At 42.8% G+C, this 26,932-nt stretch overlaps 1 protein-coding gene across 1 annotated transcript in view; it reads left to right on the top strand.

The window, feature by feature from the left end:
* The window catches only part of LOC309567430 (unconventional myosin-XVB-like), a gene marked incomplete at both ends in the record, with an annotated part of 200,390 nt that overhangs the window by 46,369 nt on the left and 127,089 nt on the right, over nt 1-26,932 (top strand). Inside the window, 2 exons of the mRNA XM_082272829.1 lie at nt 1,120-1,223; nt 25,890-25,953. Coding sequence (XP_082128955.1) covers nt 1,120-1,223; nt 25,890-25,953 — 168 coding nt within the window. The remainder of the gene's footprint in view (nt 1-1,119; nt 1,224-25,889; nt 25,954-26,932) is intronic.

Raw genomic sequence — 26,932 nt, 5'->3', positions numbered from 1 at the left:
CTGCGACCCTGGGTGTGAGAACTGAGACATTGACAACTCTGGCATTTTTGTTTGGTTGTTTTATTGTATTTTTAGGGGATGGGAGAAGGGAATGAGTGGGATACTCCTTTGGCTCAACTAAGTACAATTCCAGGACTTTTGTAGCAAAAATGCCCGTTAGCACTGTCTTGACGCTAGCCAATGCTCACTGGCGCTTTGAACACACTGTATCTCTGAAAGCTGTGCTGGAACTCCGACTTAAGTCCAGAAGATCCAGGACTGTGGAATATTGAACTTCTGACAATACTTGCACTCAAAAGTCACTGACTACTCCCTCCTGCCTTGCACTGGCTTGAGGTAGCTTGTTGTGAATTCCTGTATGGCTGCAACTCTTAACTGATGCACTACACACTGTGCACTGACTCTTCAGGGTCCAAACTGCAGGCGCCCCCTTTAACTCTTCAGGGTCCCCTGACTAGGTACCCCCTCTGTCACTTCAGGGTCCTCAACCTAGGTACCTCCTTTACAGCTAGCTGACACTTGGATCCTAGAACCTTCTCCAGAGTGGTCCCCACTGACACTAGGAAGACCCCCAGGGGCAATCCTCAGTACTCACGACCTGTGTAGGTTTTCCTGGGACTGGACCCCTCTTTCTCTCCACTGGTTCTTGGCACAACGGATCCCCGCAGCTCAACTCAGCATCCTCTGGATTCTCAGGCAGCACCCCGAGAAATCCGCTTCCTCTAACAGGAAGAGAGACAGCCGTTCTCTCCCTCCTGGGACTCTGCTCCCAACAAAGACGCTGAGTCATGCACTCCCCTCAGACTTATACCCACTCCCAGAATCCTTTGCAGCAGAATCTACCGTCTGGGGTAGTTACAAGCCTGAATGTTTCCCTGATTGGATTTCCTCCACTGCCCTATGGGAAGCCTCTCACAGAGCCAGTGGGGAGACTCCCCTCTCAGCAAACACACCTGGAAGCCATGACACCCTAACCAAAAAACAATCATGGCCCTGCTGTTAGGCAGACAAGGCCCACCATGTATTTATCTAGCACCTACTTGTAGGGTGCCACACTACATTTGTTTTTGTTTTTTTTACTTGTTTTGTACTACCTAGAGTTTTTTTTCTGTTTTATAGCTTCTGGATTTTTTTAAGGTCTTGGAAAGTTTTGGACATGCCAAAACTGTGATGAATAGAAATTCCTCTAGATTCGGGCAAAGTCTTCAGGTGTTTCTTCAAAGGTAAAGTGCATATACATTTCGAATCCAGGATATAGAAGTATAAGTTATTGCAGGCACATATATTTTTGAAAAGAGATCTTTATCTTTAGTAACAAAAAAAAAAAAAAAAAAAAAATGATATATATATATATATAAACTCAAGCCCACTGGTGAACTGCTAATGTTCTCCAGCAAACTGTGCAGAAATGTACCTTCATCTGAGTATTATGTAATCCACCGACAAGCAGATTACGGACAGCCACTCATACAGTAGATGTTGTAGGTGGGTCTTTATAATAAAAACTGTGTTTTGTAGTTTCTCTCTGTGCTTAATCTCATGCCAATCAGACACAATCCCACATATTAGGCTTGAGTGTGATTGGTAGTATGACATAACACTGACCCTTTGATTCACAGTGCTTTACTTTTTCCACATTTTGTTATGTTACAGCCTCAAAAAAATGGGTTAAATTCATTATTTTCCTCAAAATTCTACAAACAATACCTGTCACGGTCTGGAGTCTGGCTCAGAGGTCAGTAGCTATAGCAGAGGAAGCTAACACAGGAACCAGCAGGAAAGAACACAGGTAGGTCACCTTGGCAGATTATGCAGGCTCACCTGAGGTGTGGAATCTAAGTACTAACTGGTGTTCACCAGAGCTCCTGATGGTGGAGATGAATTTTGCTGCGTGTTAGCACCATGTTGCGGTCCTCAGGATCGCCCCACCAGGAGGTGAGCAAGCCAGGGTCCAGTAGCAGATATAGCAGATAGAGATCAAGCAGAAGCGTAGTCAAGGAGTAGCCAAACGTCGGTAATGAGTAGTTGCAGGTTGGGGAAAAGCAGAAGCATAGTCAAGCAACAAGCTAAATATGGATAACGGATGATAACATAGATACGGACAGCAGCAGGAGAGACAAGCGAGATATTGTCTGGTGAAGGCACAATATTCTGGCAACCAGGAAGTGCAGAGACATGGCTTAAATCAGGAAGTTCATGGGAGGAGCAAAGGGTTCAAGGTTCAAGGCAGTTAAGATTCACAGCAGGATCATTAAAGGATTTCTGAAGGGTGATGTGGAGGCCTGGTCCATTGTATTTAAACCACGGATCCAGGCACAGCCTTCAGGCTCTGAGGAAGAGGCACGGCCTCGAAACGCGTCTGCCCTCCGTCTCCACGAGACATTGGACTTTTAAAGAGACTGTTCTATGGAATTGAAATGCTGGAATATCACGCATTTTTGTGAGTAGCTGATTTTAAAATTTAGGTTATTAAAAAGCACGCTGAGGATAATGCGCTAGGCTGGTGCGCCCCTTTCTTTGTCTTTATTTGCAGTGTTTGGTTGACCATCCCTGGTCGTTGAGGGCAGCAAAGCTTAGCCATAGTGGACGCCAAGTGGAGTTCTGTGTTAGAGGCAGCCTGAAGACCCAGTTCTGAGCGCAGGAGCAGGGTGCTTAGCATCTCTCTTTTCGTTTTTGGATCATTCAAGGATTTGTCCAGCATTCCAGGTGGCTCAGCATGCAAAGTCATTGCCAGACACAGTAGAGGTCCCAGGTTCAAGTCTGGGTCCTTACAATACCACATAATGACAATGTAAAAGAAGTTTGTATGAAATCTTTGCAAATGTATTAAAAATGAAAAAAACCCCATGTACATAAGTATTCACAGCCTTTGCTCGATACTTTGTTGAAGCACCAATTACAGCCTCAAGTATTTTTGAGTATGATGCTACAAGCTTGGTACACCTATTTTTGGACAGTTTCCCCCATTCTTCTTTGCAGGACCTCTCAAGCTCTATCAGGTTGGATGGGGAGTGTCGCTGCACAGCCATTTTCAGATCTCTCCAGAGATGTTCAATCGGGTTTAAGTCTGGGCTCTGGCTCGACCACTCAAAGACATTCACAGAGTTGTCCTCTAGCCACTCCTTTATCTTGGCTGTGTGCTTAGGGTCGTTGTCCTGTTGGAAGATGAACCTCTGCCCTAGTGAGGGGTCCAGAGCGCTCTGGAGCAGGTTTTCATCAAGGATGTCTCTGTACATTGCTGCATTCATCTTCCCCTCGATCCTGACTAGTCTCCCAGTTTCTGCCGCTAAAAAACATCCTTACAGCATGATGCTGCCACCACCATGGTTCACTGTAGGGATGGTATTAGCCAGCTGATGAGCAGTGTCTGGTTTCCTCCAGACTTGATGCTTGCCACTCAGGCCAAGGAGTTCAGTCTTTGTTTTATCAGACCAGAAAATTTTGTTTTTCATGGTCTTAGAGTCCTTCAGGTGCCTTTTGGCAAACTCCAGAAGGGCTGTCATGTAGGCGAGCGCCGTTCGGAAGGGACGGGCGATGGCCTCTGTCACCCTCGGCTGATCGAAAGGGAGTCGGATTCAGATCCCGAACCCGGAGCGGCAGAGACGGGCGCCTCGCGGCGTCCAGTGCGGCAATGCGACCGATCCCGGAGAAGCCGGCGGGAGCCCCGGGGAGAGTTCTCTTTTCTTTGTGAAGGGCAGGGCGCCCTGGAATGGGTTCGCCCCAAGAGAGGGGCCCGAGCCTTGGAAAGCGTCGCGGTTCAGGCAGCGTTCGGTGAGCTCTCGCTGGCCCTTGAAAATCCAGGGGAGAGGGTGTAAATCTCGCGCCGGGCCATACCCATATCCGCAGCAGGTCTCCAAGATGAACAGCCTCTGGCATGTTAGAACAATGTAGGTAAGGGAAGTCGGCAAGTCAGATCCGTAAATTCGGGATAAGAATTGGGTCTAAGGGCTGGGTCGGTCGGGCTGGGTCGGTCGGGCTGGGGCAGAAGTGGGGCTAGAAAGTGGAAAGTGGGGTCCCCCAGGGTTCTGTCCTGGGACCAATCCTGTTTAATTTATTCATAAATGATCTAGAGAAGGTAATATCTAGTACAATCTCAGTATTTGCGGATGATACTAAACTAAGCATGCCAATATCTTCTATGCAGGATGTGGAAAAATTACAAGCGGACCTGAACAAAATAATGGGGTGGGCAACTACATGGCAGATGAGGTTTAATGTTGAAAAATGTAAAGTAATGCACTTGGGTGCCAGAAACCAGAAAGCAAACTACTCACTAGGGGGGGGATCCTCTGGGTAAATTTAAGATGGAAAAGGACCTGGGGGTACTGGTAGACAACAGGCTTGGCAGTGGCATGCAATGCCAAGCCGCTGCAATCAAAGCCAACAGAATACTGGGATGTATAAAAAAGGGGATTCACTCCAGAAATAAAGAGATTATTCTCCCTCTCTACAAAACTCTGGTCCGGCCACATCTGGAGTATGCTGTCCAGTTCTGGGCACCGGTCCTCAGGAAGGATGTGCTGGAACTGGAAAGAGTCCAGAGAAGGGCAACAAAAATAATTAGGGGAATGGAGGACATCAGCTACGAGGAAAGACTACAAGCACTGAACTTATTCTCTCTGGAGAAGAGATGATTAAGGGGGGATATGATATCAATGTACAAATACTGTACTGGCGACCCTAGCATAAGGAACAAACTATTGAGAGAAAGGGAATACAATAAGACACGTGGCCACTCCCTAAAACTAGAGGAAAGGTGGTTTAACCTTAAAGTACATAGGGGGTTCTTTACTGTCAGAGCAGTAAGGATGTGGAATTCTCTTCCGCAAACAATCGTATTAGCGAGAAGCATTGATAGTTTCAAAAAACTATTAGATGGGCACCTTTAAAGACCACAACATACAGGGGTATACAATGTACGGTTAACAGCAAACACACACACACATCATAGGTTGAACTGGATGGACTGATGTCTTTTTTCAACCTCACTAACTATGTAACTATGTAACTATACCTTTTACTGAGGAGTGGCTTCTGCCTGGCCACTCTACCATATAGGCCTGAGTGGTAGAGTGCTGCAGAGATGGTTGTTCTTCTGGAAGGTTCTCCTCTCTGCACAGAAAAACGCTGGAGCTCTGTCAGAGTAACCATCTGGTTCTTTGCCACATCCCTGACTAAGACCCAATCGCTCAGTTTGGTTGGGCGGTCCGCTGTAGGAAGAGTCCTGGTGATTCCAAACTTCTTACATTTATGGATGATGGAGGCCAGTGTGCCCATTGGGACCTTCAATGCTGCTGACATTTTTCTGTACCCTTCCCCAGATCTGTGCCTCCATACAATCAGATATCTACCGACAATTCTTTGAACTTCATGGCTTGAACTGTTAACTGTGGGACCTTATATAGACAGGTGTGTGCCTTTCCAAATCATGTCCAATTAACTGAATTTACCCCAGGTGGAGTCAATTCAAGTTTTAGAAACATCTCAAGGATGATCAGTGGAAACAGGATGCACCTGAGCTCAATATTGAGTGTCATGGCAAAGACTGTGAATCTATATGCACATGTGATTTTTTCATTTTTAATTTTTAATAAATTTGCAAAGATTTCAAACAAACTTCTTTCACATTGTCATTATGGGCTATTGTTTGTAGAATTTCGAGGAAAATAATGAATTTAATCCATTTTGGAAATAAGGCTGTAACATAACAAAATGTGGAAAAAGTGAAGCGCAGTGAATACTTTCCAGATGCACTGTACTAAGCTATGTTTGAGAGTTAAAAAATATTATATTGTGGGCGTGTTTGTGAATATCTCTATATTACAAATAGGTAAACATAAAGTGTTCCCAAATTACTAGATTAAATGGGGAAAGTGAGTAGGATGATGCACAACAGCAATGTCTGGGTGAAACCTATGTAGGCTGTGTTGCATGTATTGCATGTATTTTGAAGCTCAATTTAATTTTTTTTTTTTAACCACTTTACCACCGGAGGATTTTGCTGTCTTCCCTCCAGGCCACTTTTTGCGATTCGGCGCTGTGCGACTTCAACTGACAATTGCGCGGTCGTGCGACGCCGTACCCAAACGAAATTTACGTCCTTTTTTTCCCACAAACAGAGCTTTCTTTTGGTGGTATTTGATCACCTGTGCGATTTTTACTTTTTGCGCTATAAACAAAAAAAGAGCGTTTATTTTGAAAAATAACAATATTTTTAACATTTTTTTATATGAAATTCCCCCCAAAAAAGATGTAAAAACCAATTTTTTAAAAAATTTTTGGCCAATTTGTTTTCTGCTACCTATGTTTGGTAAAAAAAAATCACAATAAGCGTATTTTGATTGGTTTGCGCAAAAGTTATTGCGTTTACTAACAAAGGGAAAGATTTCTGTCATTTTTGGTGTTTTTTTTTTTAACGCGTAATGGCGGCGATCTGCGTTTTTTTTTGTGGGACTGCGACATTGCGGCGGACAGATCGGACCCTTGACTGACATTTTTGACACTTTTGGGGTTACCAGTGACATTACTGCAGTAATCAGTGCTATATATATGCACTGTTACTGTAAAAATGACACTGGCAGGGAAGGGGTTAATTTTATTGGAGAGGGAGGGGTTAATGTATGCCTGGTGCTTACTGACGTGTAGGGGGGGAGGTGACTGAGTGAGTCATGGACAGATCGGATGTCCAGCTATGCTGAACAGTCCGATCTGTCACTCCCTGTCACTATGGAGATCCGCCCGCTGTGTTTACACACAGCGGGCGGATCTCCACACTAGATCCCCGGCGATCGGGGCAGAGCAGCGGCGATCGCCGCTGCTCCTCCCCTGGCCCGACTCCCGCTGTGAATGAAAACAGCGGGAGCGAGCCTCCGGCGGCGCGCAAGCGCCGCCCAGAAGGGGGAGTGTCTGACGACGTTAATACTACGTCGTCAGACGATAACGAACCACTTTGCCGCAGTACTATTACCGTACTCGGTCGGCAAGTGGTTAATCAAGTATTTTTTATTTAAAATACCATTTGGTTGGCTGTTCAAGACAATGATACATGCAAAGGAGTCAAAAGTGACAGTAGTATCAATATAGGGAACAGCTCAGTAAGAACAATGAAACAAAGCAGTTAACAGTAAAAATTAGACAAAACCATCTCCATCACCTTCCATTGTTTATAAATTGAATTGTAAAATGTAGAAATCCTTTGGGGATAAGGAGATCTTTAGACCCCAGATCCTTCCATAAAGAATACCTGTCACTGGCTATTACTGTCATAAGGGATGTTTACATTCCTTGTGAAAGCAATAAAAGTGACCAGATTTTTTAAAGGGACAGTGTAAAAAAATAAGAAAAAAATGTTTAAAGCGCCCCTGCTTGCGCACCAATAAAAATGCATACGCAAGTGTAAACAGTGTTTAAATCACATATGTGAGGTATCATATGCGATCATCAGAGCAATAGCAATAATTCTAGCAAACTACCCCCTCTGGTAACTATTAAAATATTTTTAAAGCAGTGCCTATGGAGATTTTCAGATGCCATTCCACTAGTGTGTGCAATTTTAAACCACAACATGTTAGGTATCTATTTACTCAGTGCAACATCATCTTTCAAAATATACAAAAAACTTGGCTAACGTTACTGTTTTTTTTTTTTTTTTTATTCCATGAAGTGTATTTTTTCCAAAAACAATTGCTCTTTTAAAGACCGCTGCGCAAATACTGTGTGACATAAAATATTGCAACGACTGTCATTTTATTCTCCGGAGCCTTTCCTAAAATAAATAAAAAAAAAAAAATATATATATATATATATATATATATATATATATATATATATATATATATATATATATAATCTTTGTGGTTTCTAAGTAATTTTCTAGCAAAAAAATACTGATTTTAACTTGTAAGTAACAAATGTTAGAAATAGGCTTGGTCCTTAAGTGGTTAAAGCAGACGCCGCGGCTGCGACAGAAGCACCGTCACTAATAATGCTTCAAGTTTTATGTTTATTCATCCACAAGCTTGCCATTAACATCTGGACATGCATCAAGTGCTGTGACAAGCATTTCATAACTTTCTGGTAAATCACTTAGTAATAGTGCTGCAACATGAAAATATTTTATTTCTTCTCCTATACCTCTCAGACATTTAAGCATTTCCAAGGTGTACCTTATGTAATCCTGCATGTCCTGGCCTTTCATCAGCTTGGTTTGGTATAGCTTTCTAATCAAATCTAATCAAATACAGATTATTGCTGAGATTAGCTCCCCTTGGAGCACGGAATCTAGTTCGTAACCCAGGAACGTGATCCTTTGAGCCAGAACTAGGCTGGATTTTTCCATGTTCAGCAGCCACCCTAAGCTTTCCAAGAATTGCCTTGCCTCCAGTAAATCTCTGGAACATTCTTCCTGTGAGGGTGCAAACAGGAGCAGGTCGTCCAGGTATGCAATGACTGATATACCTTGGAGCTGCATGGATGCCAAGGCCTCTGCCATGACCTTGGTAAAAATGCGGGAAAGAGGATAGTCCGAAGGGGAGGGCCTGAAACTGACAGTGCATTATGCCCTCCTTCATTCTTATGGCCAATCTGAGAAACTTTTGGCCCACCTCCGAGATGGGAATATGAAGGTAAGCATCTTTGAGGTCTATCGAGGCCATAAAGCAGTTTGGGGGAAGGATAGCTTTTACTGAAAATATTGAATCCATCCTGAACCTTTTGTACACGATCGAGAGATTCAGGGGCTTTAGGTTCAGGATAAGTCTGTACTTTCCTGAGGGTTTGGGTACTACAAAGATGTGGGAATAAAATCCCCCTCCCAACTCTTCTAGTGGTACCCTGCATATGACCTTCTGTTCCTCCAGCCCCTTCAGGGAGGAGAGTAAGGCCAAGGCCTTCTTTTCGGACTTTGGCAGATTGGCAATGAACATCCTGTAAGGTGGGGGGCTTGAAAACACCAGCTGATAGCCTCTTCCTATAATCCCCAGAATGTACTGACTGGAGGTAATCTCTTCCCACTGTGGGAGGAAGGTTCCCAATCTTCCTCCCACCGAGGTGAGTACATCATTGCGATTTTTGGGGGGTTCAGGAGGGCGAAAAATAACTCCACCCTGGCCCTTACCTCTTTGGATCGAGGGCTTCCTTTGTCCTACAAATTTTCGAGGGGCAGAAAAGTTCTTTTGCGGATAAGACTTATTTTTAAAAAATTCTTTGCGTCCTTGTTTAACAGGAAAGGACTTCTTCCGATCCGCTGTTCGATCTAAACTCTTTTCCAATTCGGGGCCAAACAAAAAGTCCCCCATAAAATGAATTCCACAAAGTTTAGCCTTGGATCCATTGTTTCCCTGCCAAGTTTTTTTTTTTTTCCATAAGTTTTATTGAAATACGAATAAAAGATACATCGTAATCACAATATGTATGTTCCAATTTTAGAATTCGGAGAGTACAAACGTATTAAAGAGGAAGTAAACCCTCCTCTGCAACTTTTACCTATAGGTAAGCCTATGATAAGGCTTACCTATACGTACTGTAAATATCTCCTAAACATGTACCGTTTAGGAGATTTACCTTACATGCAGCCAGTGACATCACTGGCGCATGCCCTCTGAAGGAACGGCCGCTGGTGCCGTTCCTTCAGAGCCCCGTGCCGTGACCGTCGGCTCCCGCGCGCATGTGCGGGAGTGACGTCACCGCGGCTCCGGCCAATCAGATGGCCGGATGCCGCGATCCCGGAAGACGGGTGACTGAACATGTCGCCCGTCATAGAGGTAAGCGGGTGGCACGGCGGGGGCTCGTTCTAAGGTAAGTATTTCATAATGAGCTAGTATGCGATGCATACTGGCTCATTATGCGTTTCTCTTTCAGGTTAAAAACAAAAAAAAATGTTTGGGTTTATAACCACTTTAAGGCAAAAAACTATAGGAATGAGAACGGATAACATTGCCTGGAAAACCTGTTATAAACAAACACATTATATAGAACATGTAAGACTGTATAGTATATAAAAAAGCGGGTGTAAATTATTGAGCAGGTGGAATGCAACAAGTTTTGAGCCAAAGAGCTCTTCTTGCCAAATTGGCTAAGGCTGAAGACCTTGCAGACATGCGTACTGATTCCGCTGAAGCGTCCGCAATATAAGCTACACCCCGAAACAACATGGGAAAGGAAGACAGGCTTGTGTCTTTAGGAGTGTCAGCCTCGACGTGTGCCTTAATTTGTGTCAGCCAATACTCCAGGTTGCGAGCAACCACTGTGATGGTCATAGTAGGTTTCAGATTACCTAAAGAGGGATCCCACATTTTCCTGAGGAGAGAATCCATTCTCTTATCCATAGGGTCAGGAAGGGAACCCTTATCTTCAAAGGCCAGGTGTGTGTCTGGATACCTGCGAGAAGGCCGCATCTAGTTTTGGCGATTTGTTCCAGAAAAAGGATATCTTCTTTTTAGGGCTCTATAAAAGAAAGGCTTCCTTTCTGGGTCTTGCCATTCTTTTCTAACCGCCTCTATAAGAACCTCATGTACCAGGAAGACCTTCTTTTGTTCGCCTAAATCCAGGTACATTTGGTCATGAAGAGACAAAGTCGTCTTCTCCTCCTGAATTCCTAAGGGGGTATGGATAGCCCTCAAAAGCCCCTCCACTTCTTTAAGGGTTAATTAATATCTAGAAAGTGAAAAGCAAAAATATTGCGCTAACCATAAAAAAGCTGCTACACCAAACAACTGACAAGAAAATTGTGAATAGCAAAATGTGGAAAAAAGTGCAGCGCTAATAAATACTAGCAATATAAACGTGTATATATATATATAAACCAAGAAAGGTAAATACAAATAAATTGCAAAATGAATAAAAGTGAACATCAAATCAACAGTCCCATATGTGAAGTGAAAAAAACAGTCCACAACTGTGATAATTGAAGTGCTCACTGGATCCCAACACCAACAGGATATAGAGATATAATGTGCTCACCAGAACGATAGGACTCAAAATGCCATATAGCATATGAGTCAAATCAGCTTGTTGTACAATGGATGGATAATCCGAGGGGTTGACTGAGGTCACTGATGTTGGGGTGAAGAGGTAATAGCAGATATGAACCATCACACCAGAGAGGCTCTCACTCCGTCAAATGGCCAGAAAGGAACCAAAAAACAAGGGAGCACAACATAGAGTAACACTGCTAAAATTTTTTATTAAATAAAAATACACCAAATTGCACTTACAAACATCTTGTGGTAAAGAGCGTATACAGATGCAAAGGTAGGCTGTCAGCAGCGTGGCCTAACGCGTTTCAGCATAATAAAACCTAAGGTGACCAGCGCTATGGAATATGCAGTGAGTGTAGGTTGAAAGATCACGGTGTAAACTTCCAACAACCAAACCCAAAAGGGTTAAAGAATGAAATGTGTGCAAGCGGGGTTGTGAACGGCGCTACCGTGTTAAAAGCATAAATACATTTGGTGAGTAAATGTCATGAATAGTGGTATAAAACTCATAAGGAATATATGCAAAATATATATATAAAATTAAAATTAAAAGTGTTGAATGTGCTGTTTTTAATAGGGTATAACTTATAAAGTGCACATGTGACTCATGGTTTTTCAAAAACCAGTTTTAGTGAGAGTACATACTCTGTGCCTTTAAAAATGCAAATAACAAAGTGCAGAGTGCTGATGTAGAAAAAAGACACAAAACTAAAGACAAGACGGTGATTTTTTATTTTTCATTAAAGGAGTGACCTGTTTAAAAAACAGGTTTAAAGTGATTGTGCACAATAAAGAAATCTAAACCCTCTGTGCTTTGGTGAACAAAAGTGAAAAGATAGATTTAAAAGCCATTCAATGCAAGCAATTTGCGGGTAAATCAGAAGAAATCTGGGTTGCAGATACCTGCGTGGCCGCTAGGTGTCGCACCCTATATACAACCTGGTGAGTCTTTTCTATAGTGGATATCGTCTAGGGGCTCCTTCACTCCCTCTGATTTCCTGAAGTGTGGTCTTCAAAGAAAAATACAGAGAGGGGAACCCCCTGGTACCATATCGCAAACGTGTATAGAAAAAACGTATAGTAACTCACAGGGAAGAATCAGGCTGTCCTCGATCAGTGGTGGTGTACGCCGGGAAGCTTCCGCGTTCCACGGCTCTGACTCCGGAAATGACGTAATGACCTCGAAGACTCCGCCCTACCGGTTTCGTCGATAGACGTCTACTTGGAGCGGCGTCAACGTACTAACTTCCCGGCCATTAAATAGCATCCTATCTCCTAGCAACAACACGGCCTCCCCTGCCGGCATATTGGTGCTGACAGCCGAAGCCGGACCGAGGCCATCTTACGCCTCAATGCAATGCCCGGCCTCGCTGTCAATGGTAGGAGTGTTAGGCTATTTATTCATCATTTCAGGGACAGCCTGTTCGGATCACTATATCGATTAAAAATTAAACTTTATTGGTGACAAAATATAAGAACTGTAAGAATGTTAAAAAATATAAAAAAATTCTTTAAAATTGTGAAAAAATTAAAAACATGTAATTGCCGATATTATCTACTGTAATATCTTTTTTAATAAAAAATGCTAAAACACTGGTAAATGTCTTTTCTCAAAAGAGAAAGTTTTAATTTAGGGACTGGGGAAAGATTTTTTGTATGTTGCTAACAAAAAAGTGCATCAAAAAAAGGATTTTTGGTGCGCAAAAAAGTGCATCAAAGAAGAACTTTTATTACATCATGTACATGACGGATGTTGGATGAGAAGGTTCAAATAATAAAACATAAAAAATAGGATATAAAAATGGTAATAAAAATTTTTTTTTTATATATAAATTCATCAAAGAAGAACTTTTATTATATCATGTACATGACGGATGTTGGATGAGAAGGTTCAGATAATAAAACAGGATATGAAAAAATTATAAAAATGGAAATTGAGGAAAAATGCAAATTCCCATCGAGGTGCTATAAGGGCTTTCCACTACGTGGCAAATTTATATATAAAAATTTTTTTTTTATTACCATTTTTATATCCTATTTTTTATGTTTTATTATTTGAACCTTCTCATCCAACATCCGTCATGTACATGATGTAATAAAAGTTCTTCTTTGATGCACTTTTTTGCGCACCAAAAATCCTTTTTTTGATGCACTTTTTTGTTAGTAACATACAAAAAATCTTTCCCCAGTCCCTAAATTAAAACTTTCTCTTTTGAGAAAAGACATTTACCAGTGTTTTAGCATTTTTTATTAAAAAAGATATTACAGTAGATAATATCGGCAATTACATGTTTTTAATTTTTTCACAATTTTAAAGAATTTTTTTATATTTTTTAACATTCTTACAGTTCTTATATTTTGTCACCAATAAAGTTTAATTTTTAATCGATATAGTGATCCGAACAGGCTGTCCCTGAAATGATGAATAAATAGCCTAACACTCCTACCATTGACAGCGAGGCGGGCATTGCATTGAGGCGTAAGATGGCCTCGGTCCGGCTTCGGCTGTCAGCACCAATATGGCGGCAGGGGAGGCCGTGTTGTTGCTAGGAGATAGGATGCTATTTAATGGCCGGGAAGTTAGTACGTTGACGCCGCTCCAAGTAGACGTCTATCGACGAAACCGGTAGGGCGGAGTCTTCGAGGTCATTACGTCATTTCCGGAGTCAGAGCCGTGGAACGCGGAAGCTTCCCGGCGTACACCACCACTGATCGAGGACAGCCTGATTCTTCCCTGTGAGTTACTATACGGTTTTTCTATACACGTTTGCGATATGGTACCAGGGGGTTCCCCTCTCTGTATTTTTCTTTGAAGACCACACTTCAGGAAATCAGAGGGAGTGAAGGAGCCCCTAGACGATATCCACTATAGAAAAGACTCACCAGGTTGTATATAGGGTGCGACACCTAGCGGCCACGCAGGTATCTGCAACCCAGATTTCTTCTGATTTACCCGCAAATTGCTTGCATTGAATGGCTTTTAAATCTATCTTTTCACTTTTGTTCACCAAAGCACAGAGGGTTTAGATTTCTTTATTGTGCACAATCACTTTAAACCTGTTTTTTAAACAGGTCACTCCTTTAATGAAAAATAAAAAATCACCGTCTTGTCTTTAGTTTTGTGTCTTTTTTCTACATCAGCACTCTGCACTTTGTTATTTGCATTTTTAAAGGCACAGAGTATGTACTCTCACTAAAACTGGTTTTTGAAAAACCATGAGTCACATGTGCACTTTATAAGTTATACCTTATTAAAAACAGCACATTCAACACTTTTAATTTTAATTTTATATATATATTTTGCATATATTCCTTATGAGTTTTATACCACTATTCATGACATTTACTCACCAAATGTATTTATGCTTTTAACACGGTAGCGCCGTTCACAACCCCGCTTGCACACATTTCACGTTTCAGCATAAATGCCTTTTTCAAGACAGTGGCACTATCTTTTGAAAAAGGCATTTATGCTGAAACGCGTCAAGGCCACGCTGCTGACAGCCTACCTTTGCATCTGTATACGCTCTTTACCACGAGATGTTTGTAAGTGCAATTTGGTGTATTTTTATTTAATAAAAAAATATATATATATTTTTTTAGCAGTGTTACACTATGTTGTGCTCCCTTGTTTTTTGGTTCCTTTCTGGCCATTTGACGGAGTGAGAGCCTCTCTGGTGTGATGGTTCATATCTGCTATTACCTCTTCACCCCAACATCAGTTACCTCAGTCAACCCCTCGGATTATCCATCCATTGTACAACAAGCTGATTTGACTCATATGCTATATGGCATTTTGAGTCCTATCGTTCTGGTGAGCACATTATGGTGTCCTTTTATGAAACGGAGATGAGCAGTGATCCTGCTGATCACAGCTCATTTCCGATCATTCTCAGTTTATGAAACAGAAATGATCGGGGGAGAACATGTTCTCCGCTGATCATCTCTTCACACGGGAATCTGTCATTGACTGACACAGAAACAGCCAGGCTATGAAGCTGCGATCTCCGCACTTCACTGGCGATCTGTGCCAGAATTCACACTCCCGGGTTCACCAGCCTGGAGCTTGTGAAGCGGGGAGTGAAGACAGAATCGGGGGAGAACTGAGGGGGAAAAAGGAAGATTATGGACTTCCTTCTTCCTCGTTCAGACCCCCCAACACAGTAATCATGTCCCCCTGCCATATTTATGTATATATATACATGTATATATATACACACATACATGTAGATATATATTTAATGTGTATATATATATATATATATACAATGTATGTGTGTGTGTATTCAGTGTATATATATGTATATTTATGTAAGGGGACTATTATTTATTAACCTCGTGTACTCAGCAGTGATAATTTATCTCTGCTTGTTAAAGCGCGCCAGGGATTTTCATACTACTGTAATCTCGTTTTGTCTCACGAGATTACAGACGCCCAATTGACTTCTACACAGATCTCAGAGAAAACCGTTCTCCTCTGATCACCCTGGGCGAACTGAAGTTCTCCGATTCATAAAAAGGGTGCCAGATGTGATCATTTTCCCCGGAGAACTGTAGAGAAGCCAACAGAGAAAAAAATTCACCCGTTCATAAAAGTACACCTATATCTTTATATCTTGTTGGTGTTGGGATCCAGTGAGCACTTCAATTATCACCGTTGTGGACTGTTTTTTTCACTTCACATATGGGACTGTTGATTTGATGTTCACTTTTATTCATTTTGCAATTTATTTGTATTTACCTTTCTTGGTTTATATATATATATATATATATATACACGTTTATATTGCCAGTATTTATTAGCGCTGCACTTTTTTCCACATTTAATTAATATCTAGAAGCCTTGGTGGATTCCCCACTCAACCCTTCTGCTTCTGACTCCCCCTGGGAACCTGGAGGGGTATTATCACATTCTTACCTCTGTCTTTCAGAACCCCACCTCCCTACTAGTTGAGGGCACCACTGGTGGGGGTGGGGCAGGCTCTTGCTGAATCAGCTGAGGGGGAAGTCTGAGGGAGTTGGAAATTTGAAAATAAATCTTTCCAAGGTCTTACTCTGAAAAAAAAGGACAGAAACTAAACATTACAGTCCCCCAGCCAAAGCAAACCCCTTAGGGAGTGTTACTAGGGAGGACCACCACCAAGATCCCCAGTGTACCCCACTAAAACCTCCTTTCCACTCCCTGAAGCCACACAGGAAGAAAGGAAAACACTGTGGAGCTAAATGGAGCTAAATGGGAGGGGTAAGGGAACACCACCCCAGGGTTCCTTACCTTTGGAAGGCTGGTGCTGGCTTCAGCAGGAGTGGCCGCTGTGGCCTGTGCCTCCGACATCTTCCTGGGGTGGCTTGCCATAGTGTCAGGTTTGCTGTCCCCAGTTCGTCTGGCCCACTCTCCTTTACGTGACCCGGAACCGGAAGCCGCGGTCTTGTCGGCGGAAGTGCCCGCCTCCAACGGACATGACGTCACCCGTCGCCCGGCCACTCCATGCCAGCCGCAGAGCTTCACTTCCACCCAATGCCCCCCCCCCCCCCAGCGTGGAGAACAGGACCCACCAGCCCGTGAACTCCCCTGAGCTGGACTGGGGTGACGCCGCACGGCTTGCAGGTGAGTGGGTCCTCCAATCCTCGGCCCATGATCCCTGCAATGCAGCCACCTTTGAGAGAGCCTGGCTCTCTTCTGGAAACATAGCCCCAGCCCCCTGGCTGTTCAGCTTTTGGCTCCTGGACGGTGTCTCCCCACCAGAGGAAACACCAGAACTGAGGCAGCAAGCTGGCAGGATGCTTAAAATCCAAAGGATTGGGGCGGTGTTTCCTGAGAAGGGAGGAGCCAGGTTCTCTCAAAGGTACCTGTCCTGAAAGACGATTAGGGAAAATTGGGCCTTGGGTGTTGGTGATGCCTGAACACCGCAACCCCTCGCAGTTACTCTTGCCGGGCGCAGGAACGGGCCCTCCTGGTAAAAATTCCATACCATTTGAAATTGGCAAAGATCAAGTGTTGTATGTGTTCTTATCAGTGATCTAGTAGGGGCGCTGTGCTGTCATCTGACCTGGTCAAGGTTGGGGGGTGGCTATGCAAACTGGCTGGAGTGATGGGAACCTGGAAGGTTAGTATCGGCAGGAACTGAAACTGAAATTGGGCATTTGGTGTTGGTGCTGCCTGAACACCATAACTAACCCCTCACAGTTACTCTTGCTGAGTGCAGGAATGGGACCTGCTGGTAAGAATTCCATACAAATTTGAAATTGCATGTACTTGTCATACAGGTGCCAAAAATTGGGCCTTTGGTGTTGGTGGTGCCTGAACACCATAACCAACCCCTCAACGGTTACTCTTGCTGGGCGCAGGAATGGGACCTGCTGGTAAGAATTCCATACAAATTTGAAAGCGCATCTACTTGTCATACAGGTGCCAATTTTGGGCCTTTGCTGTTGGTGGTGCCTGAACACCAAAACCAACCCCTCACAGTTACTCTTTCTGGGCGCAGGAATGGGACCTGCTGGTAAGAATTCCATACCAATTTGAAATCGCATGTACTTGTCATACAGGTGCCAAAAATTGGGCCTTTGCTGTTGGTGGTGCCTGAACACCGTAACCAACCCCACACAGTTACTCTTGCTGGGCGCAGGAATGGAACCTGCTGGTAAGAATTCCATACAGATTTGAAATCGCATGTACTTGTCATACAGGTGCCAAAAATTGGGCCTTTGGTGTTGCTGGTGCCTGAACACCGTAACCCCTCACAGTTACTCTTGCTGGGCACAGGGTCAAGGCCTGCTGGTAAAAACTACAGTAATCCCCCGCTACATCGCGGTTCAGTTTTTGCGGTCCCGGTAATTCGCGGTTTTTTTTGTAATGTTATTTTACTATATAAATCATTAAAAATGAAAGATTTTTGTGTTTTTCATAGCTCTTGCTCTGTCTCTAAGTATCTTTTATGTGTTTAAATGAGTTTCTATTGTTTTAAAAGTGTGTTTAAAGACCTTAAAATGCTTCTACACGTACAGTGACAGTAAAAAAATCATGCCTACAATGCATTTTAATAGGGTTTTTCTATTTCGCGGAATTTCACTTTTCGCGGCTGGGTCCGGAACGTAACCCCCGCAATGGAGGGGGGTTTACTGTACATACAAAATTTATATTGTATGCACCTGTCATACAAGTGCAGAAAAATTAGGCCTTGGGGGTTGGTAGTGACCTAAACCAAAAACATTGTTGGAAGCTAGCAGAATCAAGGTTAAGGAGTAGGATAGGCAGCATACGCAGTCTTCAAGGGATGGCACACCCCTAGCAAATTCAATCAGTTACATCAGCATCAGGGGCTTGATAGCTGTTGTTGATTTAAGACTGATTAATTTTGATAAAAGTCAGCTGGTAAACCGAGTCTGTGGACAGACGCACTCTTTTGCCCGTCACAAAACCTCCAGCAGCTTTGAATATCCATTCGGAAAGCACGCTGAAAGCAGGACAGGCCAGTAGTGTGATTGCATATTGAGCAAGTTATGGCCAGTGGTCCATCCTAAAGACCCAGTAACCCAGTGGATGCTCAGCTGAAAAGGTCCCCAAGTCTCCTCTTGCGCCTAGATAAACATGCACCATATGATGGAGACGATGCCGATGGTTGCTTAAACCTAACAGCCATGGGTGCTGCTGAGGACTAAAGAACTGTTTAAAGGCATCGGTCAGCCGGCTGCCTTCTCCGCCGCTCCTCCTTTGGCTGAACGATGCCTCAGAAACACGTTCAGAGAATGTTGACCTCCCAGTGTCTGGAAAGGTGGTACACAAATTGTTTTTTAAGGCCTCCTCGAAGATGTTTCATCCTCTGCTTCCTCTGCGAAGGCAGGATGAGCTCTGCAACTTTACCCTTGTAACGTGGATCAATAAGGGCTGCCAACCAGTAATTATCCCTCTCCTTGATCCTATTAATATAGGGTATACGCAATTGACCGAGAGATACTCAATGACCTGATATGATCTACTCAATAGCCCTATATACAGATAGAGATCAGATCAATATAGGGTATACGCAAGTGACCCATAGATACTCAATGACCTGATATGATGTAATCAATAGCCCTATATATAGATAGAGATCAGATCAATATAGGGTATATGCAAGTGACCGATAGATACTCAATGACCTGATATCTAATCTATTGCCCTATATATAGATAGAGAGAGATCAATGTATGGTATATTGTCTATGGTATATACTGCTGCACTACTGAATATACTTCACTATCTGATCACTTAACTTGTAAAAAGCACAAATCTCTTTCCCTGCCTAACTGCTAGCAATGTCTCTAATTAGACTACACTGCACTGTCTGAAAAACTGCAAACCACCTTGCTCTCCCTGCCTGAAAAACCCGATCCTCTCCTTCCCTGTACTCACACTGCTAGTAATGTCGCACTGCACAGTCTGACAAACTGAAAAATAACTATTCTCTCCCTGCCTCAAACACGTTCCTCTCCCTGCCTCCTATCTCGCCCACACAATTATCACACTACACGCTGCGGCTGTGCGAGCAGCCTTTATATAGTGAGGGGCGTGTACTTAGGCCCTGAGCCATGACTGGCTAAAGGCAGCCTGCCTTTTGTCCAATCATGGCACAGATGATTTCATTGGCCAAAGCATGGAGGTTAGGGTGCATGCTTTGGCCAATCACATAACGCACTGCACGTGTCGCGCCCGTGCAGTGCATTATGGGCGCTCAAATTTCCCGTGAAGAAGCACATTTGTTTGTCATTCAACGAACGAGGGAACGGCCGATGTTCGAGTCAAACTTAGCTTCAACTCGAACTCCAAGCTCATCCCTAATAATTATGCCCATAATTGAGGGTGCCAAAAAGATAAATCTAGGAATTACTTGAAACTATATTTTGTATGTGCTTGTATGAACCATATATGCTAATCTTAGAAAAAAATATATTCCATCCAATTCAAAAATGGACTGCATACTATTGACAGGATCAGGAGAAGCTAGATGTGCTAAAATAACATCATAAATATAGAGCTAACACCAACGGGCATATCTACATCTATAAAAGATTCCATCATTAAACAGACAGTACAAAAAAACACACCCAGTGTTGAAGGAGCAAATCCGAACAGCAAGAGAAGGGGGGAAAGAAAAAGAGATTACACAATCACCTCACATCACTCCTGAACACTGTAAGACACAATAAATAATCAGAGCATAAGAGCCCCATGGAAAAAAAAGGGCCAGTAACCACATCACACATCACATTTAGCCAAGGTCCCTCAGCTAAAACCACCAGCCATCATTCAGACTTGTCTGGAAGAGCCTCCACATCTGTGAGTCCTCCAGACCGGCCCTTAAAAGCCCCCACCACCGGGTGCATGCCAACAGTGCAGTTGATTATGTCATCTGGCACCACTGGGCATGTGCCAGTGCATTGCCCAGGCAACACCGTTACACAGTCCAGTCCCTGCCCCACAGAGAGGGCAAGGGACCAAACCGAACAAAGGGAGAAAGTGGATACGATGCTGACTATACCCATACCCTCCATGCACAGCTAGGGAAAGGCTGTCAGTGGGAGCCAAATGCCCGCAATACACAACCAAGGGCGGCCAAAGCCAGCTGCCAAACGGAAGCACACATGTCAAGGCATAATTGATTTACAAAACCGTATATAATATAAAGTATATGAAGGTCATTATTGGAAATTCTATACGTTTATTTGATGCTGGCAGAACTTAAGCAATATTGTCTAGGAGTAGAAATAGCACCAGATACAGGGACAAGCTAGTGGTTTATAAAAATGGCTTGAAACTGAACATGTCAATTAAGCCTGGAGAAGTAGTATTCCATAGGTTATAAATCAATTTAGTCTGTTTTTGTAAGACATATTTGTCAAAATAGCCTCCCCTAGGGTCCTCAATGACTCTCTTAAGGCCTGCAAATCTAAACATAAAATAATCATAAATTGTGTTGGAGGCCAGCATGACCTCCAACAGGTGTATTTAGTAGACCATTTCGAGCATAGTAAATGTGATCTTTCACTCTTTTCCAGAAGCATCTAACAGTCTTGCCAATGTAGAAAGCTCCACATTTGAATAACATATTGTATATGACACATACCTTTAGTTTGACAGTCTAGGTGATGTTTAACCTGCGATTAATTACATGCGATGCATACTAGCTCATTATGCCTTTGTCTTGCAGGGTTTTTTTTTTTTGAGAATACAACCGCTTTAAGTGATTAAAGTGCCCCCGTCCCCGTGTGCTCGCGCTCAGAAGCGAACGTATACATACGTCATGCCCGCATATGTAAACAGCGTTAAAACCAAAAATGTGAGGTATTGCCATGAACATTAGAGCGAGAGCAATAATTCTAGCCCAAGACCTCCTCTATTACTCTAAAATTTTAAAGCATCGCCTATGGAGAATTTTAAGTACCGAAGTTTGGCGCCATTCCACGAATGTGCACTATTTCAAAGCGTGACATGTTAGGTTTTGATTTACTCGGCGTAACAACATTTTTCACATTATATAAAAAAAAAGGTCGAGGGTAGAACAGCTAAAAGCTCTCAATCCTATAGTGGTCAAGCGGGCAGATGGAACATTGAGATGAATAGAAGAAAACCTGACAGTGCAGGAGGGTCTGTTGATATGCAGAAGTTTAGAAAGGTTCAAAGGAGAGAGGTTATGAATGATCTTAAAGGTAAATAACAGAATCCTGAAATCAATATGAAATTTGACCAGAAGCCAGTGAAGGTGCTGAAGGACAGGAGTGATGTGATTAAAGGAGGGGGTCCCAGTGATGATGTGAGCAGCAGAGTTCCGAACCAGTTACAGTTTATGGAGGGATTTGAAAGGGAGACCAAAAAGAGGGGAATTGCAGTAATCTATGTGAGAAGTGACCAGATTGTGAATGAGAATGGCAGTGCATTTGTGTGTGAGAAACAGGTGGAGACCATTAATCTTACGTAGATGGAAATATGCTGACCGAGTGACATTACTGATGCGGGCTTGGAAAGATAGTGTGTTATTGAGGATGACACCCAAACTCTTTACCTGAGGGAAGGGAAAGACTATGAAGTTGCTCTATATTAACTGAAAAACTGTTAAGCTTTGTCAAGGTGTATTTCGTAATAATGAGGAGAACCTCGGTTTTGTCACTGTTCAATTTCAGAAAGTTGGACAAGAGCCAGGATTTGATTTCCTGTAAACAATGGGTAAGGGATTTGGGTGGAAGGGTGGTAATAGGTTTAGTGGACAGGTAGAGCTGGGTGTCATCCGCATAGCAATTGAAGTGGATGTTAAATTTATAAAATATGAGACCAAGAGGAAGACGATAGATTATGAACCGAAGGGGCCCTTAGACAAAACCCTGGGGCATGCCAGTAGAGAGTAGAGATGGTTGAGATTTGAAAGATTTGAGTTGGATGAATTGAGTATGGCCAGAGCGATAAGATTTAAACCAGTTCAGAGGTGTGTCAGTGAATCCAGTGGAGCCTAATCTTGCAAGAAATGTGTTATCAAAGGCTGCACTCAGATCAAGGAGGATGAGGATATTTATGAGACCAGAGTCAGCTGCCATGAGCAGATCATTTGTGATTTTTAAAAAGGCAGTTTTAGTTCTATGTATGTATGTATGTATGTATGTATGTATGTATGTGAACAGAAACCAGATTGTAATTGATCAAATACGTTAGAGTCAGAGAGGTAAGCACAGACCTGACATGTAGAGAGAGAAAATGTAGAATGAACCGACTGAATGGTTTAGAGGCCTGGTCTCTTTCTGAAGGAAAAACCTCATTGACATTAAGACCCAGATCATGTGGAATTATAATGCCTCTATATCAATGGAAACTAAGAGACAATCTGGGGGAATCAAGTTACCTTCTAACGATTTCAGTAAATCCGGGGTATCCTTTTCTAAGAAGGCAAACTAATAACATGGGGATGTAGGTATTCATCTACTAAACGACTTGCCAGTTCCGTTTTGAATCCTTTGCCTAAAATTATGAGTGTCCCCAGATGATAGTAAAATTTTTGTGCGTTTTAGGTAATGCGTAGAAAGAGGGAACACAGGGATATTTTACCTGAATGCCTTCAAGAGTCTCTTTATTAATGGTTCTATCTTCGCTTCCAGGCGAATATCATGGAATACCTTATTGAACTTGACCACAACTTCTTTGGTCATCGGTCTATACTAACTCCTATTTTTAAGAATATCCCAACACATATTTCTAAATTGTAAGCTGTCTATTAATACAACATTCCTACCCTTGTCTGATGGCTTGATGACTATATTGTGATTATTACATAAAAGAGAAGTATGGATTTGTTTTTTGTTTTTTTTAAATCATACTTACCTAGGTGGATGCAGCATTTATCCATTGCTGCTTCTGTCCCCTGCCTTCTCTAAGGGTTAGAACTGAGCTATTAAATACCGTTAACCACTCAGTTCTCTCCGTCTCTCTGAGTAGAGAGCTGGTGACTGTCAGTCACTGCTGTTTGCTCTGGTCCCCCCTCCCAGGCTCACTTGAGCACTGGGCTGTGCAGGGGGTGGGAGCAGCTGGCTTAGTCTCTCAGTGGCTCGCTGAGAGGCTGAGCCGGGTGTCGGTCAATGTTCCGACTCTGTGATGTCAGCTGTCTGCTGAACCTGGGTCACAGGAGTGCAGAACGAACTGCACTCCTGAGATCAACAGGAGAAGTACAGTCAAATGAGCTTTGGCTGTACTTCTCCTTTAAGCAAATGAGAGCTTTGTATTGGGAAGGCTTTAGATTGCCTTTACCCCCAGCTGTCATATTCAGTTGTTCAATCTGTTTGGTAACCTGAGTCACAAAGGACCAGATGTTAGGATTAGTTTGTAGGGGGTGGGGGGGTTATTGGATTTTTTAATTGCATTAAATCCTTAAGTGCACAGAAATATTGTGCCCAAAAATCCTTTCATAGCTCTGAGGTTTCTTTTTCAACCTATTGTCTTTGATAATCTTTATCAAAAATATATTTATAGGAAAGTTTCCGTGCAAAGTCATGTAAGTCCTTGATAATTTCAAAACAAGTATTAGCACTAGGACACAAGGTAGGTCCCAATTGTAAAACCTCCGTTTCCATCTAAGAAAGATTATAATAAAACAAATTGATTACCTCTAGCTAGCCCACTGATGTTAAATGTTTGTTTGAAAAAGTGGACCAGATTGCTTAGCGCCTTTTTGTCTTACCTCATCAACTGCTATAAATATATATTCAAAATTCCCAAAAAGAGATCATCATCGAGAGATGTGAGTCTAGCCATACCCAAAGGGACACCTGACTTATGTACGGTACTTTTGGAAAATGATGACAGATGGGTGTAATGGGTGTTTTCACTTTTTACTTAATGCTCTAATTTGTTCACCACTTTGTATAAGTTCGTATAAGGTGTTTCAAAAAGCTGCAGTAGGATCCCCTTTAAAACCTTATATACTTTATAGTCTTTAAGTTGCCATAGGAATACTACTGCACCCCCTTTTTTTGCATTCTTGATTGCTAGGTCTGTTCTTTCTTTCAGACTTTTTATTGCGGCATATTCTGGCTCTGTATTATTTTTCTTCCTCTCTCTATTCTTCTTATCTTTCAGGCTCATTAGTTGTTGTTCTGCCTTTTACTGAAAGATCTCTACAGCTAGACTCCTTGCCTGTATGGGACAAAAGTATTTATCTCCTGTGTTAAAGTACAACTAAAATAAATACTTTTTTTTCTATCTTGGTAAAGGAGGGTAACAACCCCTGTCAGCTGTTTTTGTCATTTGCATCCCATTGCAGAGATTTCCCTTCACTTCTTCTCCCATAGCCACAACAAGATGTGAGAAGAAAAATCCCTGGTATTCGCCAGAACTAATATCCCCAATAATGGGCGTCCGCAGAACTTTTTCCAGGGGGGGGCATCATTTTGAGGTTATCCATGCTCCGCCATTTTTCAACAATGTCATGAAGTGGAGGGGCTTAGTCATTATCACATAAAGCACATGCATTCAAAGGTTTGAGAAACCCGATGCAAAAGCAAAGCTGACCCTCTCCATTTTGGGTTTGTGCAGGCGGCGATGGCATGCACGTGACGTCAGTACGTGCTGTGACGTCACGTGCTGTGCCTCTGTGCATGGGGCCACAAATCTCCTCAATTTCCTTTCCCTGGGCTCCACCTCTCCAGGAATAAGAGCACCAGGGCCTGGGGCTGAGGACAGTGGTCCACGTGGCTGCTGATGTCAGTCACCGCGAAAGCCGCAACTCGCGAATATTTATTTTTAAAGGGGAAAAATAAGCCGCTCTTTACCAGTTTTCAGAGCGCTGATCACTGCTCACGTGACCCGCCGCCTCTCTCCTCCTCTCGGCCTCCCCTCCTCCTCCTGCAAGCAGCTGTCAGACAGGGAGAGGAGAGAGCTGGCAGGGCACGTGAGCAGCAATCGGTGCTCTAAAAACTGGTAAAGAATGGCTTATTAGTAAAAAGACCAGACAGGATAGTATAAAGTGGCTTAACAATCACTTTAAAGGGGAAGTTGAGATTCCGGGGGGGGGGGGTTGGGGGGCACTTGCCCCCCATGCAGACGGCCATGTCCCCTTTGGATGATTCCCCTCTATTCCTGTTATGATGAACACCTAAAATCTGGGATTTTCTTTCACTTTCAGTGATAACCGTCACTGGGAAAAATAGAGAGGGTGACTCTCCCAAACAAAGACACTTGTATCAATAAAAACATGACAAGTGTTCTAATTCCTCTCCAATCTATCCAAAAATAAAAATAAAAATGTTTTTCCTACAGTTACAATTTAGTTTTGATATGTATACATGTATGGAAATGTTCAATTTCAAGATATGTCATTCCCAACTGTGAACTAGAATAAGATTATTTCCTGCCCTGTTGGCCAGTATCTGGCGTAAATATTTTGCTTTGTGTTTTAGAGGTCTTGTGGTCGGCTGTTCAGTGTCTCACTATCTACTGGAGAAGTCCCGTGTTGTGTTCCAGGTTGGTTATTTGCTTGATATTAAAGTGGTTGTAAAGTCAGTGATCACAATTATTGCCAGCCCCTCTGTTATAAGAAGCTATACTACACTGTGCATGTGTTTTTTTTTTTTAATTCTACAGCTAAATACCTTTTTTCACATCACCGATGCGCGCCCGACATTCTCCTCCCCTGATCTAAGGACTACAGTGGGAGGGGCTAAGATTCCCCTCTGACATCAGCTGGGTGGTCAGGTGACCGCACATCCGTGATGTGAAATAAGGTATTTCGCTTTACTGCTAAACGGAATAGGGGCAGCAGGGGAAGGGAGGGGAGGGGCGGGTTTGGCTCACACACTAGGAAGTGACAGGCAGGGAGGGAGAGGGAGAGACTCTAAACACAGAGGGATGACGGAGGCCCGTTAACTGACCTCGGTATTATGGATCAGCAGCCATGATTACTGTGGTCAGCATACACAGGGGGACACAGGAACAGGCAGGATAAACCAGGTATTTTACAGCATAGAAAGGGACAAATGATATCGCACAAGCACTATGTGGTTTAACATGCTTTAAAGGAACAGGATCTTTTTTTTTTTTTCACTACTATTCCTTTATACTGGCTTTTGAAATGTACAAATGCAGCAATTTAGTCTCCGGAAGCACATCTAGGCTATGCCCTGTAACTTGGACATAGGGAGGGTGAAAGGGCATGAATGTCAATCAGTTATGTCACTCAAGAATGATGATTCTGTTTGTATGATAAACTTCACACAAACTATAGAAATATATAGAAGTCCTCACCTCCCGGAATTTCCAGGATTAGCAGAGCTACTTTAGGAAATGTTATGATGTGTTTTAAATACTTTGCTTTATAACCCCTGTAGAAGATTTTATATATAATATACTGTGTATATCTACAGTATTTACACTATATGGTTTTCGGACACTTATATGAGCTTTTTTGATATCCCATTCACCTCCAGAAGATTTCCACTGCTTC

This window comes from Pelophylax lessonae, assembly GCF_965119305.1.
Source record: "Pelophylax lessonae genome assembly, chromosome: 11".
NCBI lineage: Eukaryota > Metazoa > Chordata > Amphibia > Anura > Ranidae > Pelophylax > Pelophylax lessonae.
This window is presented reverse-complemented; position numbering and strand designations above follow the sequence as displayed.